Here is a 20419-nt window from a genome sequence, read left to right as displayed (position 1 = left end):
TGCTGTGGTTTCCTGTTATCACCAGCCGCAGCAAATCAATACAAAGCTGTAACATACCCTAAGGCCTCGTAAAGATAGTAATGCTGGTTTCATGTAATGAACAATCGGTATGGGTAAATAATTAAATGAAATCAGCTAAAATACATGTTACTTAGCTAATGAAAAGTCGCCTTTTTGGACCGAGTGCTGACCGTGAAATAAACTGACCCCACACGGCCCGATGTCATGCAGTAGGGCTTAACACACACGTTGGACATTAATATAGAGCTTCTGCCTTACTGCCGAGCTTTTTTTCTTTCTATGTTGAATGTCCGTGTATGGCGCTCACTACAGCATCCAGCAGAGCCGTTATGGCAGAACACGGAGGAAACCGTGGCGCCTCCATCCAGGCTTTGTGTATGGGTGACTTTCATCCGTGACTCGGAGCAAAAAAAGAACATCTCTCTGGGTCTTGTTTGTGGACTGATCTGCAAAAAAAAGGAATTAGGATCATCCCTATAGACTATAATGGGATCTGCACTGAAACTCCACAACAGTGAACACCACAACAGTGAACACCACAACAAATCCTATTCCTTCACTGTATAAAAAAAGGAATATGAGTTTATGAAAAGGCTCAGAGTCTATGAAGAGTTAATGTACTATCCAAAAAAAATAGAACGTATAGACGATAGTGATGGGGGAACGTACTCGGTTAAGGTGTTAGCATGCTCGGGTGCTAGCAGAGTGTCTTCGGCGCGCTCGAATAATATGCTCGAGTCCCCGCAGCTGCATGGATTGCCTCTTTGTTAGACAATCCCTGCATGTGTTGCGCCTGTCGAACAGCCGCGAGAAATGCTGCCGCGGGAACTTGGACATATTTTTCGAGCGTGCTGTTGTCGCTCGGTTAGAACCGAGCATGTTCGCTCATCACTAGTAGGTGATAATCAGATGTGTGACCGGGGCCTTAGTTCTGCACCAAAATCAGTTCTACAGGTTCTAGGCAGGTTTTGGGGACTGTTTTCTCGGTCGGTACTACTGCGTAATTTTTATGCTGCTGTGATCACATGAAGAATGAATCCCCTTTATACAGCGCACAGCAATGAATTAATTATATGACACATGAATAAGAGCTGGTTAGAAGTGTTGTCAGTAAACATTTATTGTATCTCCATTAAATCATGCTTCCTCCGGGATATGAATTTCACCTAATTGCAGAGAAGGCCGTCAGTCTGCGCGCGGTTCGGTAAAGAACAGCACAGAGCTGTGTGGGGTGAGTCACCGGGGAACATTTGCTGGAGGATAAGTGGCTTTCTCTTTGTGTCACATCCCAGGGGACCATTCTGTGATTTACACGTCACATTTTAGATGGGGAATAACGATTTTTGCTAAAATGAAATAGAAGATTTTCGTAAAAGGATGTACCTAATATTAGATGAACTTTGATGCCGCTGGCGTGCTGCAGTGATGTGTATGGATATGGTGATCCGGTAGAGTATGATCGGGCCAGAAATATCATGATGAGCATAAAAGGATTCTAATGTTGTCATTTTTTTTCTTGCATTTTCACGTTCAATAACAATGTCTTTTAACCCCTTAGTGATAGAGCCAATTTGCTACTTAATGACCGGGCCAATATTTACAATTCTGACCACTGTCCCTTTATGAGGTTATAACTCTGGAACGCTTCAACGCTTCCCACTGATTCTGAGACTGTTTTTTCGTGACATATTGTACTTCATGTTAGTGGTAAAATTTCTTCAAAATGACTTGCATTTATTTATTAAAAAAACGGAAATTTGGCAAAAAATTTGAAAATTTCGCAATTTTCAAACTTTTAATTTTTGTGTCCTTAAATCAGAGAGTGGTGTCACGCAAAATAGTTGATAAATAACATTTCCCACATGTCAACTTTACATCAGCACAATTTTTTGTTAGGACGTTATAAGGGTTCAAAGTTGACCAGCGATTTCTCATTTTTCCAACAAAATTTACAAAACTATTTTTTTTAGGGACCACATCACATTTGAAGTGAGCTTGGGGGGTCAATATAACAGAAAATACCCAAAAGTGACACCATCCTAAAAACTGCACCCCTCAAGGTGTGCAAAACCACATTCCAGAAGTTTATTAATCCTTCAGGTTCTTCATGAAAACTCACATAGTCAACACTCAGCTATACTGCTGACCAAATAATTGCCAGCGCTGCGTTCCAAACAGAAGCCACGTGATCATATACACTCGCCGATACCAGAAATGACACATGCGGCTCACCATGCGTTCCACATGAATGCGCACAGGAAATTACGTCTGTACACTTGTGACACAAGGGTTATTCAGTGGCTTATTTAACCTGGGCATTTCTGGCAGCACGATAAGCTGTTCCATCCCCCACATTTGTAATGGGTCTCTAATAACAGTAGATCTTTTCTATTGTATTCTATCTACCTTTCCCTGATGAGTCTGATAAACGAAACGCGTTGGAAAGTTAAAAAACCCTTGGGGTAATGGGAATAAGGGTCCTATATGATATTTCCCATTTGGGGTATTGTGTGGATGAAATAAATGCCTCCCCCTTGGATAATCGTTAACCATGGTCCCTTGAAGTGACGAAAACAAAGGAAAGGGAGGTGAGATCTTTCCTATTTATTTGAATCTGATACCATTGAAATGTTGGATATTTGATTACTCTCATGATTTGAGTACTGACTATGTGAATTCCCCTTTGTGTACAGTGCCTTGCGAAAGTATTCGGCCCCCTGGAACTTTTCAACCTTTTCCCGCATATCATGCTTCAAGCATAAAGATACCAAATGTAAATTTTTGGTGAAAAATCAACAACAAGTGGGACACAATTGTGTAGTTACACAAAATTTATTGGTTATTTTAAATATTTGTGGAAATTCAAAAACTGAAAAGTGGGGCGTGCGATATTATTCGGCCCCCTTTACTTTCAGTGTAGCAAACTCACTCCAGAAGTTCATTGTGGATCTCTGAATGATCCAATGTTGTCCTAAATGACTGATGATGATAAATATAATCCACCTCTGTGTAATCAAGTCTCCGTATAAATGCACCTGCACTGTGATAGTCTCAGGGTTCTGTTTCATGCACGGAGAGCATCATGAAGACCAAGGAACACAACAGGCAGGTCCGTGATACTGTTGTGGAGATGTTTAAAGCCGGATTTGGATACAAAATGATTTCCAAAACTTTAAACATCCCAAGGAGCACTGTGCAAGCGATCATATTGAAATGGAAGGAGTATCATACCACTGCAAATCTACCACGACCCGGCTGTCCCTCTAAACTTTCATCTCAAACAAGGAGAAGACTGATCAGAGATGCAGCCAAAATGCCCATGATCACTCTGGATGAACTGCAGAGATCTACAGCTGAGGTGGGACAGTCTGTCCATAGGACAACAATCAGTCGTACACTGCACAAATCTGGCCCTTATGGAAGAGTGGCAAGAAAGCCATTTCTCAAAGATATCCATAAAAAGTGTCGTTTAAAGTTTGCAACAAGCCACCTGGGAAACACACCAAACATGTGGAAGAAGGTGCTCTGGTCAGATGAAACCAAAATCGAACTTTTTGGCAACAATGCCAAACGATATGTTTGGCGTAAAGGCAACACAGCTCATCACCCTGAACACACCATCCCCACTGTCAAACATGGTGGTGGCAGCATCATGGTTTGGGGCTGCTTTTCTTCAGCAGGGACAGGGAAGATGGTTAAAATTGATGGGAAGATGGATGGATCCAAATACAGGACCATTCTTGAAGAAAATCTGTTGGAGTCTGCAAAAGACCTGAGACTTTGACGGAGATTTGTCTTCCAACAAGACAATGATCCCAAACATAAAGCAAAATCTACAATGGAATGGTTCACAAATAAATGTATCTAGGTGTTAGAATGACCAAGTCAAAGTCCAGACCTGAATCCAATCGAGAATCTGTGGAAAGAGCTGAAAACTGCTGTTCACAAACGATCTTCATTCAACCTCACTGAGCTCGAGCTGTTTGCCAAGGAAGAATTGGCAAGAATTTCAGTCTCTCGATGTACAAAGCTGATAGAGACATACCCCAAGCGACTTGCAGCTGTAATCGCAACAAAAGGTGGCCCAACAAAGTATTATGATAAAGTGGCCGAATAATATTGCACGCCCCACTTTTCAGTTTTTGAATTTCCACAAAAATTTAAAATAACCAAGAAATTTTGTTCAGCTTCACAATTGTGTCCCACTTGTTGTTGATTCTTCACCAAAAATGTACATTTGGTATCTTTATGTTTGAAGCATGATATGTGGGAAAAGGTTGAAAAGTTGCAGGGGGCCGAATACTTTTGCAAGGCACTGTATGTTTTGACTGTTTTGTTGCCTATATAGGGCCTTTCTTTTAAACATAATCAATAAAGTTTATTTGTTTTAATTGAATAATTACACCCTCACTTTTCACACTAATTTTGATTGGTGAACGTTGCTTTTTTGGAGCTTCACAAGAACTAAAGCAATGTGGGGGATTAGGACCCTTTTTACAGAAGCAGCAGAGATTTTGGCTATTCTTTTTCCCCAGTTGTAGTTTTGCTTTATTTCGCCACCAAGTATTTAGGAATTGCATTGTAGCCTTAAACTTGCGGTTTTCTTACTACGGGCAAAACAAGTGTGGTGTTTGCATTATGCCGCCACCAGAGATTATTGGTTTGCATTGTAAAGGTGCCAAGTATACCCAGTAACCCCCAGAGATTAGAGTCCGGCATCATACAGTTACTAGATACGTGTTGGATAGCTTTTAGAGTGGACATCAGGGAAGTGGAATCTGCCAAATAATCCCACAAAAATATAAAGCTGCCGCAGTAAAATGTTGTTGGGCCGCAGAATTGATAAATCCTAGGAGTTTAGTAACCGCACGTCCTGGCAATCGCTTAGTAATGTAATGCACTGTACACTGGAAGAAATACTCCGACCCTTGGATATGTTGAATATTTCTCCACTGGCAGGATTTTGATGAAATGAATCCTTCCTATATGTATTTCATGTAAAGAGTGATTTTCCAAGGGTCTACAAAGATGAAAACAAACTTAACCTCCCTTCCAAAACTTGTCGCTGACCTTGGGGCATAATAATCCTTGTTTTTTTTTTCTACATTTTACCAAGTAACTCTGACTCAATTAACACTGAACAGTCAGACAGGAAGGAGGAGACACAGTGCGGTGTGAGAACAGAAGGAATCTTTATGAGCAGATTAGTCAGGAAGACGGCACAGAGTAAGCCTGAAGTTTACGGAAAGTCAGCAAAAGGCACACAGAGGATGGCACCCATCTAGAAGAGCCAAGGATAGAGCGGGCGCAGACGACGTTCAGGTAGGGGCATTATTAAAGTGAATATTAGACTACATTAGACCGTGCCTATGGTACAAGGGCCTGCGCCTACTTACAGGTGGAAGCTCTGCCAGTCTCCAGGCTCTTGCCAAATCCTCATTGCCAACCTGCCTTCACTGGTTGAGAATCTAAAAGTTGGCAGAGATTCCTTTTTACACAATGCACTACCAACTTAACCATTATAAAGGGTTTATCCAAATAATGGGCAGCACGTTGGCTCAGTGGTTAAAGACAATATCTCCAAATTGATAGAAAATTTAGGTTGTGAGCCCCAATGGGGACAGCGATGCTGATTCTTGCAAAGTACTGTGGAATTAATGGCGCCATATAAGTAAAATTTAGAAGCTACCGCAGCGACAAATGTTAGTAATGTGAGGCCCAAAAATTGGAAACTTGGCTTTGATTTGGCAGAGAGTAATGGAGTGGACCTTCACCTTCCCAGTGTCCAGCCTATGCCCCTGGTTTATCAAGACTGACGGTTTGCAGTCCAGTTGTGATGTACGATCCACTGGAGTAAGATACTCCAAAGTTATTAAGAGGTGTCTGCATTGGTACTACTCCTCACCCCTACTTACCTGCTCATTAGAATAGGACAGACGCACGATATGGGTCGCTCGCACACCCAACTCGGTAGATTTCTGTAGATGTGACGTCGCCAACCCTTCTCACCTCCTGATGCGGAAGTGAGCCCCCTTTTAAGCCATGTCTGCACATAAGGAGCCTATGGATGGCTCACAGTATATGACATAGTGTGAACAGACCCCAAGGTAAAAGGGGTCTCTACGTCGAATAGTCTCTGTATTTAAGTTGGGCAACCTTGCTTGCATCAATCCATATGAGAAACTGCATTCCTTTCCCTTCAAAGAATCGGGACTAGAAAAGGATTGAAAATCAATATCGGCATAAGGAACATATGGCCATTCCTAGTCGTCTTCTGTTCGTCCATGGTCTACTCTGTATTATTCTGTAAGTTGCCTCATTTTTCGAACTATGTTCTGATAATATGACATGCGGTGGAAATGACAGGTTAAGCCTTACAAAGAGGGGGCTTTGTTATAATCTGGTTATTAATCCACACGACGAGGACTCTTTTATGTATGCGTGACCAGAACAAATGGCGTTTCTAATGTCATGATACACCGAATACTATCCGCTTATGTATGTTACTGGTGATTTTGGTTAGCGGGTGTATTTATAGCAGAGAATGCATATTAAAAGCAAAATATTCCAAATTCCTAGAAAGTATCATTCCATCCTTTATGTCCAATCCATATGTGTATAGATATATGTCGCCTTGACCTACTTTCAGCAGGAGGATATATGGTTGTGACTTTTATGGTAGAACTAGTTACAGTGGATACGGAAAGTATTCAGACCCCTTTGCATTTTTCACTCTTTGTTTCACTGCAGCCATTTGGTAAATTCAAAAAAGTTCATTTTTTTCTCATTAATGTACACTCTGAGCTCCATCTTGACTGAAAAAAACAGAAATGTAGAAATTTTTGTAAATGTATTAAAAAAGAAAAACCGAAATATCACATGGTCATGCTATGTGCCAATGGGGATTCGAGACTCACTATCACATCAGTTGTGGCACTCGTGATGTACCTGCCCCCATTATGTCATCACCGCTGTGCGCCAATGATTGAGGCTTTTTCATCTTCTGGGTCATACCACCTACACTGACTATTGGCTCATGTGCCTTCTACTCTCCACCAATGAATTGGGCTGTAACATATCAAAGTTCTACACATTGGCGATTGAAATCTCTGGCAGAGAAGAGTTATCTCCATATAATTTTGCTCAGGCCCAAACACCCATGGTGTATGACAGGCACTGGCAGAAAAAGCAGAGTGCTGCATGTTATCTGGCAGTCTCATTGCACTGAGACCAGTCTGCTAGTTGCCCCTTTCCTTTGGATATATTTTCATAATTTTCAGTAATGGTAATTCCACCCTAGGAGGTTGTGCTGTGCCTCTCTATGATCTGACTGGTCGTTCAGGGGTACTACTGTGCCACATTTTGACATTTCTCAAGGTTTTGTGAATATATATTTTTAGTTCACAATACACGCCAGCTTTGGACAGTTGCCATCACAGCTGTCTTACCCAACATGCTGAAGAAGTCAGATGGGGGCTGAAGAAAGAGATGATCCATAATCCTTTTAAAACTATAATAAAACTAATTACTAAGAGGTAACTTGGATGATATTGCTAAGGAGAAAATAAGAGAATGTTAAGGAAGTTGTCCACTACTTGGACAACCTCTTCTCATACCCCTGTTTGGCTCCAATAAAATAATAAAGCTTGTACTCTGCTCCCGTTCCGGCGCTATTCCAGTGATGTCGGCACTCGCGTTCCCAGGGCTTTTGTGCGGTTGATATGACACATGCGTCCAGCGCCCAATCAGTACTGGTGTCACTGGCCCCATCTTCTGAGAAGTTGAACATCAAGAGGAAGTCAGGGCTGCGGATAGTCTCTCATTTCCTCTTGGGGTCTGAGCCTTAGCAAAATCGTACGAGAGCCCCTTTGAATGGTGCCGGCTTGGGAGGTGACTATAAGCTTTTTTTTTATTTTATTGGGGTCAAACATTTAGATCAAGAGGGGGAAATCCTAGTAGTGGACAACCCTTTTAAATATTGTGCATCGCATGTCACAAAAATAGAGTGTACAAATAAACACATTTACCAGCTATTCTCAGGATAGGTGCTAAATGTCTGATCATTGGGGCCCTCACAATCTCTTGCCTGCAGTGACCTATTGGGATGTACAAAACAACTAGACATTTTGCAGCGACAAAGAACTGTTGCTTATTTGAGTCAACTAGCATCCAAGAATAGATGCCAGGTATCTGGCTTGACCAGTGCGCATCAGAGTAGACCAGTAGATTCAATGTTAAAGAAAAACTTAGGGGCATTGCATGACCAAAGTTCACTTTAATCAACAGATCTTGGAACAATAATAATTTCCCCAGTTGGATGAGTTAAAAAGTGTTCCTGTGCTGAGATCTAATATATAAAGCTCAAAGTGTGTATGTATGTATGTATGTATGTGTGTGTATGTGTGTGTATGTGTGTATGTATGTATGTGTGTATGTGTGTGTATGTCCGGGATTGGCATCCGCACCGTCGCAGCTACAGCCACAAAATTTGGCACAGTCACATGTCTGAACCCCGAGAGCGTCCTAAGCTATGTTGTGAGGCGAAATTTTAACCCCGCGTGTTCCAATTCACCAAACAATTTTGCCCTTATCTACATAATGGGGAAAAAGTGTGTGCGTGTCAAGCCCCGCCCCTCATTATAATGTCATAATGCCCCTATCTACATAATGGGGAAACAGTGTGTGCGTATCAAGCCCCGTCCCTCATTATGATGTCACAATGGTTGCCATGGTGACGCTGATGTCATCAAGCCCCGCTGCTCATTATGATGTCATAATGGTTGACTATGGGATGAAGGATGTGTGATGGGTATATGGGCACTGGACTGTGGGATGGAGGATATGTATGACGGGTATATGGGCACGGGACTATGGGATGAAGAATATGTATGATGGGTATATGGGCATGGGACTATGGGATGGAGAATATGTATGATGGGTATATGGGCACTGGACTATGGGATGGAGGATATGTGATGGGTATTTGGGCACTCGACTATGGGATGGAGGATATGTATGATGGGTATTTGGGCACGGGCCTATGGGATGGAGGATGTGTGATGGGTATATGGGCTCGGGACTATGGGATGGAGGATAATTATAATTTGCTATAACTAACCACAGTTAGTTACTATGCCCGGGCAGCGTCGGGCTCTTCAGCTAGTAATCTTATAAATGTGCCGCTGCTATGTACTGTGTAATGGCCGTGTCTGACCGTGCAGGGACAATACAAAAGAGAGTATACAGACACTACAGCATGATATTGCTGCTTTTGGTTCTGTAAGGAAAAAACTTGTTTTACATCACAGAAAGAATTAGCTTCGATCCCATGCTGTAATGTCTGTATACTATTTTGCTTCCCCCCTTGCCCAGGAGCTGTGATATGATCAGGCCATGTCCGTGCACGGTCAGACACAGCCATTACACAGTACACAGCAGCGGCATATTTATAAGATTACTTCAAGAAAATAATATATTTGTTTAACACATCCAATTGTGGAACTTATTTTATTCTAAGATCTATCAATTAAAATGTACTTTGTTTGTGGAACAAGACCTTTAAGTTTGTTTCCATATGAAAAGGTACATCGTTATATTTCATACGGGAAAATTTATGACCACAGACCACATCAGAGTTGAATGTCCTGGTAAACAAAAGGCCTGTAAAGCTGTAAAAGTCAAATTGTGCTAACTTTTTCATGAAACCCAATTGCAAAAAAAGGTTTTTAGACCTAAATACATATATTTAAGAAAGGGGAAAAAAAATTGTCTCCAAAGGTGGACATCCCCTTTCAGCATACAAGTTCTCTGACGTGTTGACATGGTGGGATGCTCCCTTCAACATACTTATGGACATCATCAAAGTGTAAGTGAAAGGAGCAGGCACAGCTGGTGATGTCACTCACCAGTTACAGGTAGAAAGAACTGCCATAAAGGCACAGAGGAGAGGACCAGACTGGATGGCAAGTTGAGCCAAAAAAGATCTGCGCTGCCCTGGTCCAGCATACAGTTTGGTCCTCCATGGCAGCTGGAACAGGGCAGAGTTCACTTCTATGTTCGGCATCCTAGGAGGTTCTTGTACTTACTAAGCCTCGTGCAACACCGTGACGGCTTAAGGCTGGGGTCACACTGCGATAAGGCAGTCTGTTTAACGGATTGCGTTACACCACGTCATAATGCTGCCATTAACCCCCCAGTAGTGCTTGGAAATTCAGAGACATGTTGTCAGTAGTTTATAGAATAAAAGAGCAATTTACACTTTACTCAAAACTATACCTATAAAAGAGAAAAATCAGACAAACTGAACATTTGGAAGTGGTCTCTTAATTTTTGCCAGAGCTGTATGTCTAAATTTGCATAATTGCAAAATATATTTTGCAGTGCAGAAATCTGCGAGCCGGCGGTGTGACTATTTACGGCGTAGTTTATTTTGAAAGTGTCAGAACTATTTTAATTTTTTATCTAGTCAGGACAGCTGGCGCTGAATTCCCAGCATGGACCATAATGAGCCGCCTGCAGAATTTCCCACGGTTCAGCACTTCTGATTCTCTCCTGTTGTCTCCCCCAGACTCCTTTGCTGACTGGGTAGTTGCCAAGTTATATCCCACTTCTCTGTGTCTGTGTTGGCTGGGTATCTGGAGGCAGCGGAGGGGAGGGCGCAGGGTGACAGAAGAGGAGGAGACCTGCATGACAGCAATAGAAAGTAAAAGCAGGAAGGCTCCTGTACAAATGAGGCTTTCCACCGACTGTACATACAGAAAGGCAGGACAAGTGCACTTCCTGTCTTGTGACCGCTCACTTGCACAATGCATGCACAAATGGGTCAGGCTGCTCAGTCTTCCCCTAATTACAGGTTGGCTGAAGGCGCGGAAGGCGAGATGTAAGTGCAGCTGGCACCCAAACGCTAAGCAAACTTGCTAGATAAACGTTTTTCCTTACTCTCTAGCTCTCCAGCTGATTTGTGAAACTACGACTCCCAGTATGCAGGCCACTGATGTAGAGGCTCCATAAATGGCACTTTACATTTAACCCTGTCTTTCTCCATAGTTGCTCTCTATTTTACAACTTGTGCTTGACTTTGCTTACAGGAGTGTACAGACTTTTGCAACTTTGTTTTTTAGGAACCTCAGAGTGGATGTGTATGTATATATTATATGTATGTATATGTGTATATTATTATTATTATCATTTATATAGCACCATTGATTCCATGGTGCTGTACATAAGAAGGGGTTACATACAAAGTTACAGATATCACTTACAGTACTTACTTTTCTTACTTTTGACTCTGCAAAAACTTTTACTGTTTCTCTTATTCATTCTCGTCTCGACTATTGTAACTCTCTTCTAATCGATCTCCCTCTTACCAAACTCTCCCCCCTCCAATCTGTCTTGAATGCTGCTGCCAGAATCATATTCCTCACCAATCGTTACACCGATGCCTCTACCTTGTGCCAGTCATTACACTGGCTACCCATCCACTCCAGAATCCAGTACAAACTTATTACCCTCACCCACAAAGGTCTTCATGGCTCAGCACCACCCTACATCTCCCTTGTTTCAGTATACCATCCTACCCGCGCCCTCCATTCTGCTGATGACCTGAGGTTAGCATCCTCAATAATCAGAACCTCCCACTCCCGTCTCCAAGACTATACACGTGCTGCGCCAATTCTTTGGAATGCACTTCCCAGGTCAATACGATTAGTCCCCAATCCCCACAATTTTAAGCGTGCCCTGAAAACGCATTTATTCAGACTGGCCCACCGCCTCACCACATTAACCTAATCTATTCCTGGGTGGCACAGCCAAAAGTTTTACCATAACCAGGTTCCCCGCATCATGTTCCTACATGCTTTATGCATCCATTAGCCCTCTGTGTCTGTACTGTTACACACTTAACATTATGGCTGGTCCAAACAATCAGGGCAATTGTTACCACCCACCTTTCGTGTCTACCTCTTTCCTCATAGACTGTAAGCTTGCGAGCAGGGCCTTCATTCCTCTTGGTATTTGTTATAATCTATGTGATTATTGTTATGCTGTAATGTCTATGGTCTGTACAAATCCCCTCTGAAATGTAAAGTGCTGCGGAATATGTCGGCGCTATAGAAATAAAATTTATTATTATTACAGTAAACAAACTTACAATGACAGACTGGTACAGAGGGGAAGTATATATAGATGTGGTATTTTAGTGTTCCCTTAATTTTTTTAAGCAGTATATATATATATATATATATATATATAATGTATGTGTGTGTATATATATATATATATATATATAGTATGAATATGTATGTGTGTGCAATATATATATTGAGTTTTGTTAAACGTGAGTGTTATTAACAATGTTTTACTTTGTTTTATACATACACATACAGTGTGTATGTGTGTATATATATTTTTAATTAAAACATATATTAAATATAGATATATCTGTGTATATTTATATTTATTTAAGGTATATATAATTAATGTGTGTGTTAATGAAAAAAATGAATAAATATGCACATATATTATCTCTATTTAATTATGTATATATATATATATACACACACAAAAACACACACTGGTGTGCATGTATGTATGTATCATAATGTATGTATGTATGTATATATAATATTTTTATATATATACACGTGGCCAAAATTGTTGGTACCCCTCATTTAATGACAGAAAAACCCACAATGGTGAAAGAAATAACTTGAATCTGACTAAAGTAGTAATAATTTAAAAAAATCTATGATCTATGAAAATGAACAAATGAAAGTCAGACATTGCTTTTCAACCATGCTTCCACAGAATTAAAAAAAAAATACAAAACAAAAAACTCATGAAATATTCCTGGACAGAAATCATGGTACCCTTAACTTAATATTTTGTTGCACGACCTTTTGAGGCAATCACTGCAATCATATGGGGCGACCTCCCAGGGCAGTGGGGTACTCGGTACCGGGCCCGTTGATCTCAATGGGAGTTGTCACGGAAGCTGTGACCCGGTCCATGGCCCTGGGGCTCCATTACAAAAGGGGGGTGAAAGAACAATGAAATGCAATTGATGAATAGTTCGTGACGCCACCTGTGGTGTTCGGCAAGGGAGATGTTAAGCTGACGCTGCATGCAGATCCTCTGGGGCTGGTGGTGTGTTGCAGCCAAGATGGTGAAAGCTCCCCACAGGCGGAGCTGTAGTCCCAGGGCAGTGTAGATGTAGGGGTAGCTGAGAGGTGCAGGCAGTGTAGTAGCTGGTACTCGGATGTAGCGGTGCTGGGTGTGTTGGCACAAGAATCAATGGAGGACACCAGGCTTTGTAGTTCCAAAGCTTTACTCACAGTCTGTAGTACACACAGGTGCCTGCCTCCGCACTGTGTCCTCCAGGTCTGAGACTCGATCAACCTCCAGGCCAGATGGAATGCTCCCTTCCAGCACTCCGCCAAGTTCAACATGTGCTTTTCTGAACGTCTCCTCTTATAGCGCCTTTAAGTGTGAAGTACTCCCAGTACTGAGTTACACTGGAGTGCCTCCTGATAGATGTTGCCAAGAACTCTACTTGTACGGCAGACAGCTGTAGCCTGCTTCGGGGACTCCTTACTCTTGAATCCCGGCTCACTATCAATGTTGCTGTTGTGCCCCCAAGTCTTAGATGGGAGTAGTGCATTTACAGCCCACTACTCCACCGGTGTCTGCTGCAGAACCATTAGCGTCCATACAACCTCGGGGACCAGGCCCCGGCCTTGCGCTTAGAACTTCTATGCAGGGTTCTTCCTCTAACCCACGTCCTCTGTTCCCGTTTACTCCTACGTTCCGTACTAGTCTTTCCTTCTTATGGAAGATCAGGTTTCAGTTCAATGTCTTACTCCTTCTTTCCTTTCCCGTGCCAGCAGACCCAGGTCACTGAGGTCTGCTGCAGCACCTCCTTCCTCCATCCCCCTCTCTCAGGGATCTTCTTTCCTCACTCCTCTCTGAGTGGCTTCCTCTCACAGACTGACCAACTAACTGACTGACCCGTAATCCTAAACCTTCCCGCTCTTTTATGTATTCTCAACTCCACCCGCCTCCCAGCACGTTTCATGTTCCAAGCAGGGAGCCACCAAAGGTGCTCTGCTACACTCCAAGCAGGGAGCCGCAATGTGGCTTTGCTGAACTACTGTGTTGTGTGGGGTGCGAGTATTGGAGCGTGGTCAGGAGCCTCCAACTTACCTGGATGGTGGGCCACCACACCTCAGGAGGAGGTGCAGTACCTCTGTGGCGACCGAGCCTCAGGGGTGCCACACATACAATTCCTGTAACTATCAATGAGACTTCTGCACCTCTCAACAGGTATTTTGGCCCACTCCTCAAGAGCAAACTGCTCCAGTTGTCTCATGTTTGAAGGTTGCCTTTTCCAGACGGCAAGTTTCAGCTCTTTCCAAAGATGCCCAATTGGATTTAGGGCACGGCTCATAGAAGGCCACTTCAGAATAGTCCAATGTTTTCCACTTAGCCATTCTTGGGTGTTTTTAGCTGTGTTTTGAGTCATTATCCTGTTGCAAGACCCATGACCTGCAGCTGAGACCAAGTTTTCTGACACTGGGCAGCACATTTCTCTAGAATCCCTTGATAGTCTTGAGATTTCATTGTACCCTGTGCCAGATGCAGCAAAGCAGCCTCAGAATATAACAGAGCCTCCTCCATGTTTCACAGTAGGGACAGTATTCGTTTCTTGATATGCTTCATTTTTCTGTCTGTGAATATAGAGCTGATGTGCCTTGCCAAAAAGTTCCATTTTTGTCTCATCTGTCCATAGGACATTTTCTCAGAAGCTTTGTGGCTTGTCAACATGTAGTTTGGCAAACTCTAGTCTGGCTTTTTTATGATTGATTTTCTTCAAAAATGGTGTCCTCCTTGGTCGTCTCTCATGAAGTCCACTTTGGTTCATACAACAACGGATGGTGCGATCTGACACTGATGTTCCTTGGGTTTGAAGTTCACCTTTAATATGTTTAGAAGTTTTTCTGGGCTCTTTTGTTACCATTCGTATTATCCGTCTCTTTGATTTGTCAGCAATTTTCCTCAGATTCAAGTTATTTCTGTGACCATTGTGGGTTTTTCTGTAATTAAATGAGGGGTACCAACAATTTTGACCATGTGTGTAAAACACTCCCTAAAAAAAGCCTGTGTGTGAACATAACCTTAATGACATTTCGCTATCTGCTGGAAGACTTTGCTGCATTGAATTCTATTGTTTCAGAATTTCTCCGAACATCTTATAATTTGTCATGTAGGCAGCTTAGTGAAATATTTAGCTGAGCTATTGTACAGTAGGGTAATGGTGCACAATTTAGCTAAAAAATAAAACAACTTACTAATAGAAACTTCTATCACTAACGGTATCCTCATCTTCCAATATTTGTGTGTGGTTCTGACAGATCCACTTTTGGTCTATGCTCAGCAGAGGGGCACATCATCGGTGCAGGGGGCTGGCTGACTGCTCATTTCAGTAGCTAGGCCAGCACCCTTCTTTGTCACAGTTGATTTATAGACAGAGAATGGGGCTGGCTTAGCTAATAAAATGAGCAGTTAACCAGCATCTTTACTGAACATGGACAGACTAGTCGAACACAAGCCAGAAATGCAGCTGCCGGAAGTGGACCAGCAGTAATATTCTGACGATTTGGACAGCTTTATTAATACAACTATGTTAGTAAGTTCTATTTTTTACATTTTTATTAGGAACACATCAAAAAATCTCCTGCAGATAATCAAAGTGCCGCTAAAAACTTCTGTTCATCTTGATATATTTTGAAGCATAAATCTTTTTTTATAGGACTTGTGAACATTTAATAGAAAAAAATAGGTCCGCACCTGCACAATTTTTTTTTTCATTTTTTTATTTTGCCATTAAAATAACTACTACTATGACAGGAAGTCGATGGACACACATGATAGCATTAAATACACAACTCAGGGGACTGTGTCTCACATAATTGAGATAGATACATGGCTGAGCGGATTGTATCCCACATGATCAGATTAGACACACGACTCATTGGAATGTGTCAAACATGATAGAATTCAGTATACGGCTCAGTGGAAATTGCAGTGATCTGAGTGAAGCCGTTATGTCATTGCAGCATTCTGATCACATTAATAACTGGTGAGCGATCATCTGATCCAAGCACCAGGGCTGTGGCAGTGACTTCCTTCAGTGGTGAGTACACATCACTGTATAAAATCACCACTGTAGAGCTGGTGTTTGGGACCTGGTGAGCACTCACCGATTATTAATATGATCTGAGTGCCGCAATGATGTGACTGCTTCACTCAGATCACAGTAATAACCAATAACAGAGGGAAATGGTAGTCCAGCACAAAGCGCTAGGCTATGATAAATTGGCTATGGGTTCGACCTACAGCTGTGAACTGGGCACTCCAGGGAGCATGCCAGATCACACCTGATATGGTGCACTATAGGAGATAGGGAAGGACGCCTATGGCATTCTCCTGTGGCATGGAGTTGCCACATCACTGTGTGTAAAGGCCCCATCACACATAGCAATCTCGCTAGAGAAATCGCTGCTGAGTCACAACTTTTGTGACGTAACAGCGATCTCACCAGCGAGATCGCTGTGTGTGACAGCGATCAGCGACCGGCCCCCTGCCGGTATCGCTGATCGCTGCAAGAAACCTCTGGACATTTTTTTCGTCGCTAATCTCCCGCTGGCCAGCACGCATCGCTGTGTGTGACAGGCGGGAGACCAGCGATCAGCTGTAAAATAATAAAAAAAATAAAAAATATTGTTATTCTCACCTTTCGACGTCCCGCGCAGCCATCCCGCCTCTCTCCACGCTCCGGTCCCAGTAATCCTTTGCAAGAATGACCACGAGACACTTCGATCCTGCGAGAACGTGACATCATCGCGGTAATTCTCGCAAAGGATCACTGGGACCGGGAGCGTGGAGAGAGGCAGGATGGCTGCGCGGGACGTCGGAAGGTGAGAATAACAATATTTTTTATTTTAATTCTATTTTTGACATGAATATGGCATCAGCGCTAACGAACACAGCGATGCTGGGCGCTCAGCATCGCTGTGCTGATCGCTGGTGAAGCTGTCTGTTTGACAACTCACCAGCGATCACATAGCGACTTACCAGCGATCCTGACACGTTGATATCATTGTCGGGATCGCTGGTAAATCGCTATGTATGACTCCAGTGTAAGTGTCGTGCTCTGACACTTACACACCAGCAAATAAAATGACAGCCCCCAGCAGGTCAGTTAAAAAAAATTGCACGATTTAATTTTATACACTTCTTAATAAGCTTTTTTAACCTAAAGTTCAAAATGAAGAAAATAAGATTGTGTCACTTTCCCTGTGAGCTAAAGGAATCCATTGTACTACATGGTGCCCTATGGTGGAATAGAACAGAATTCAGAAAACAAATGTGAAATCAGTCTAAAAATTTAGAGAAGAGGTTATGGGCCGTACAGGACAGATAGTAAAGGAGGATGTGGCAAATATTTAACCGAATGTCTACACTAGTGAGCGGGGCCGGTGAGGGAACGTCTATTGATACCTGTTGGGAGGTGCACACGATCGCCAGATATCGGTGGACTTCACATCTCAGGCTTCGTTCACCTCTTGATGTGGAGCTGGAATATCTCTGAAGCAAGATGGATTCTTTTATTAATAATGCGATGACGTTCACCCCTAATGTCCACCATCGATCTTTGATGAGAGGTTGGTTGGTCTTTATCCCCCCCAAAAAAGAGATTTGTCCTAATTGTAAAATTGATCCTGAGTTATCAATGAGTAATGTCTCCGTGCAGAAGAAGATGTAGATGTGATGGCTGGTATTGAAAAGGGTAAAATATGCTGGGTGGTAGTTCATAGATCTTGGATTTGTGTGGTGGCTCGTCGTTATCATCGTAATAGCCAAGAATATCTTGGGGACAATTCACCAAGGGAGAGTCCCCACACTTGGTGTGAGGCTACATCAATCTATCATAGCAGCTTGGTCAAGGGGGATCTAGAATTAGGTGATAGCCTGGTGGAAGGGTAGCCATAAGTATAGCACTTCTGGGCCTTGTGCACATGGTAGCTGTGTGCAGGAAGATAAAAGAAGGAGGCACACCTTGCCCTTGTATGAAGGAGAAGTAGGCAAAAGTCTCCCCTACAAAAAATGCATCTGGAGGGAATAGCGCCATCAAACACCATTCAATGAACCATGGCGTGATGAAGCCAACAAACAAAAAAAATCTGTATGTTGGTTGACTTGTGAATGACTGCAACATACCGTAAATTTATCTTCTGGAAATGCTAACGTATAACCTCCATGCCCTGACAGATGACCTTTCCAAGCAGGAATGACCCTGAAAGCATTTTAGCTCTACTGAGACCAGCAACTAATGGTACAATGACTGGAACTGACGGGGGCGAAGGTCCTAGAATTGACGACCTGGAGCCGGTGGTCACTTTGCATTCAGGTGAGAGATGTGATGTGTATACGACGACAGAATGGGGCCCGCTGTCATTCTTCATAACATAACTAACTGCCGGAGAGCAAGAAAATCAATACTTCCCACAACATAAATTCCCGCTTTTGTCAGTCATGGATGCCACTAGTCGCAGAGAATTAAACTCCTTGGTTGGCTGGAGACCTTACTAAACCATTATTTACACACATATTGGCCATTTTCTAGATAATCCTTGCTCCTTTAATGGCCAAGTAACCAAGTTGTCTAGACGTGAAGAAGATGAAGGAAGAGTGTTTGTTCAGTTGCCTTTCACAATTGCAGCAAACCATGTGGTTTTGATGTTTACATTGGAGCAAATGTAATAATATGGACTTTATGGTAATATCTCACCACTGCATAATGTAGGGGCAGAGACCCTGATTCCAGCGATGTGTCACTTACCAGGCTTCTTGCTAAAGGGGTTATCTGGCACCAATCGCTTTCACATCAGAGGCAAGTGGTACCCGTGAATGATACCAACCCATAGTACATGTATTTTGTCAGGTGATGTGGAATTGAGCGTGGCCAGATAACCCCTTTAATAAATGCAGCGATCGATTAACCTTTACTTGCAGTGCTTTCCATTACAATCAGTGTAACAGATGATATGTTATGTCTTACCAACCTATTTCTAGAATTGCTGAATTAGGGAATTTTTTTTGTGCTACTCAACTGTTAACAATCAATTTATTTGCAGGTCTTTACAATGGCAGATTATTGACCGTTCTGCCCTATACGTCCCGAGCTGAGCAAGCTGAACAATGTCTCCGGAGGCTGCAGGATTGTGGGGTCCAGGTACTGCGGAAAAGGAGCATTTATTACATGATGTGCAGTAGTTACATGCTCACTAGTCCCGGTCTAGGTCTTGTTGTCGCTGTGCAGTTTGCTCCACGTGTCAGCACTGCAGACATCATGGCAACATACTATGTTTTATCTTTATATTCTACTTGCTGAAGAGCCCAGCGGTGCCTGTGCATAGTAACTAACTATAGTTAGTTATAACAAATTATAATGATTATATATCTATATATATATATATATATATATATATATATATATATATATATATATATATATATATATAAAGCTGAGTGTAGAGCCCCGCCCACTCCCCATAGCCACATTCACTATAATATCCCACATCATCCCGTCAGCCAGAGCTACCGGACTACTACCCCTAATATCCCACATCATCCCGTCAGCCAGAGCCACCGGACTACTACCCCTAATATCCCACATCATCCCGTCAACCAGAGCCACCGAACAACTACCACTAATATCCCACGTCATCCCGTCACAGTCGCCGGACTACTACCACTAATATCCCACATCATCCCGTCAGCCAGAGCTACCGGACTACTACCCCTAATATCCCACATCATCCCGTCAGCCAGAGCCTCCGGACTACTACCCCTAATATCCCACATCGTCCCGTCAGCCAGAGCCACCGGACTACTACCCCTAATATCCCACATCGTCCCGTCAGCCAGAGCCACCGGACTACTACCCCTAATATCCCACATCATCCCGTCAGCCAGAGCCACCGAACAACTACCCCTAATATCCCACATCATCCCGTCAGCCAGAGCTACCGGACTACTACCCCTAATATCCCACATCATCCCGTCAGCCAGAGCCTCCGGACTACTACCCCTAATATCCCACATCGTCCCGTCAGCCAGAGCCACCGGACTACTACCCCTAATATCCCACATCGTCCCGTCAGCCAGAGCCACCGGACTACTACCCCTAATATCCCACATCATCCCGTCAGCCAGAGCCACCGGACTACTACCCCTAATATCCCACATCATCCCGTCAGCCATAGCCACCGGACTACTACCCCTAATATCCCACATCATCCCGTCAGCCATAGCCACCGGACTACTACCCCTAATATCC

General features: G+C 42.9%; 1 protein-coding gene across 4 annotated transcripts in view; it reads left to right on the top strand.

Annotated features, from left to right (window-relative positions):
- The first annotated feature begins 5201 nt into the window (after nt 1-5201).
- TMEM268 (transmembrane protein 268) overlaps nt 5202-20419 on the top strand; it is a 94164-nt gene continuing 78946 nt past the window's right edge. For 2 of the 4 annotated variants that reach the window (XM_073590829.1, XM_073590831.1), the window contains exons 1-3: nt 10757-10900; nt 18349-18487; nt 19215-19312. In XM_073590829.1, the coding sequence (XP_073446930.1) occupies nt 18349-18487; nt 19215-19312 (237 nt within the window). In that variant the 5' untranslated portion in view covers nt 10757-10900. Of the gene's footprint in view, nt 5344-10750; nt 10901-18348; nt 18488-19214; nt 19313-20419 lie in introns of those variants that run through there. The other 2 variants (XM_073590830.1, XM_073590832.1) reach the window with 2 other exon arrangements.

This window comes from Dendrobates tinctorius, unplaced genomic scaffold, assembly GCF_039654945.1.
Source record: "Dendrobates tinctorius isolate UK_male_01 unplaced genomic scaffold, ASM3965494v1 ptg000120l, whole genome shotgun sequence".
Lineage (NCBI taxonomy): Eukaryota > Metazoa > Chordata > Amphibia > Anura > Dendrobatidae > Dendrobates > Dendrobates tinctorius.
This window is presented reverse-complemented; position numbering and strand designations above follow the sequence as displayed.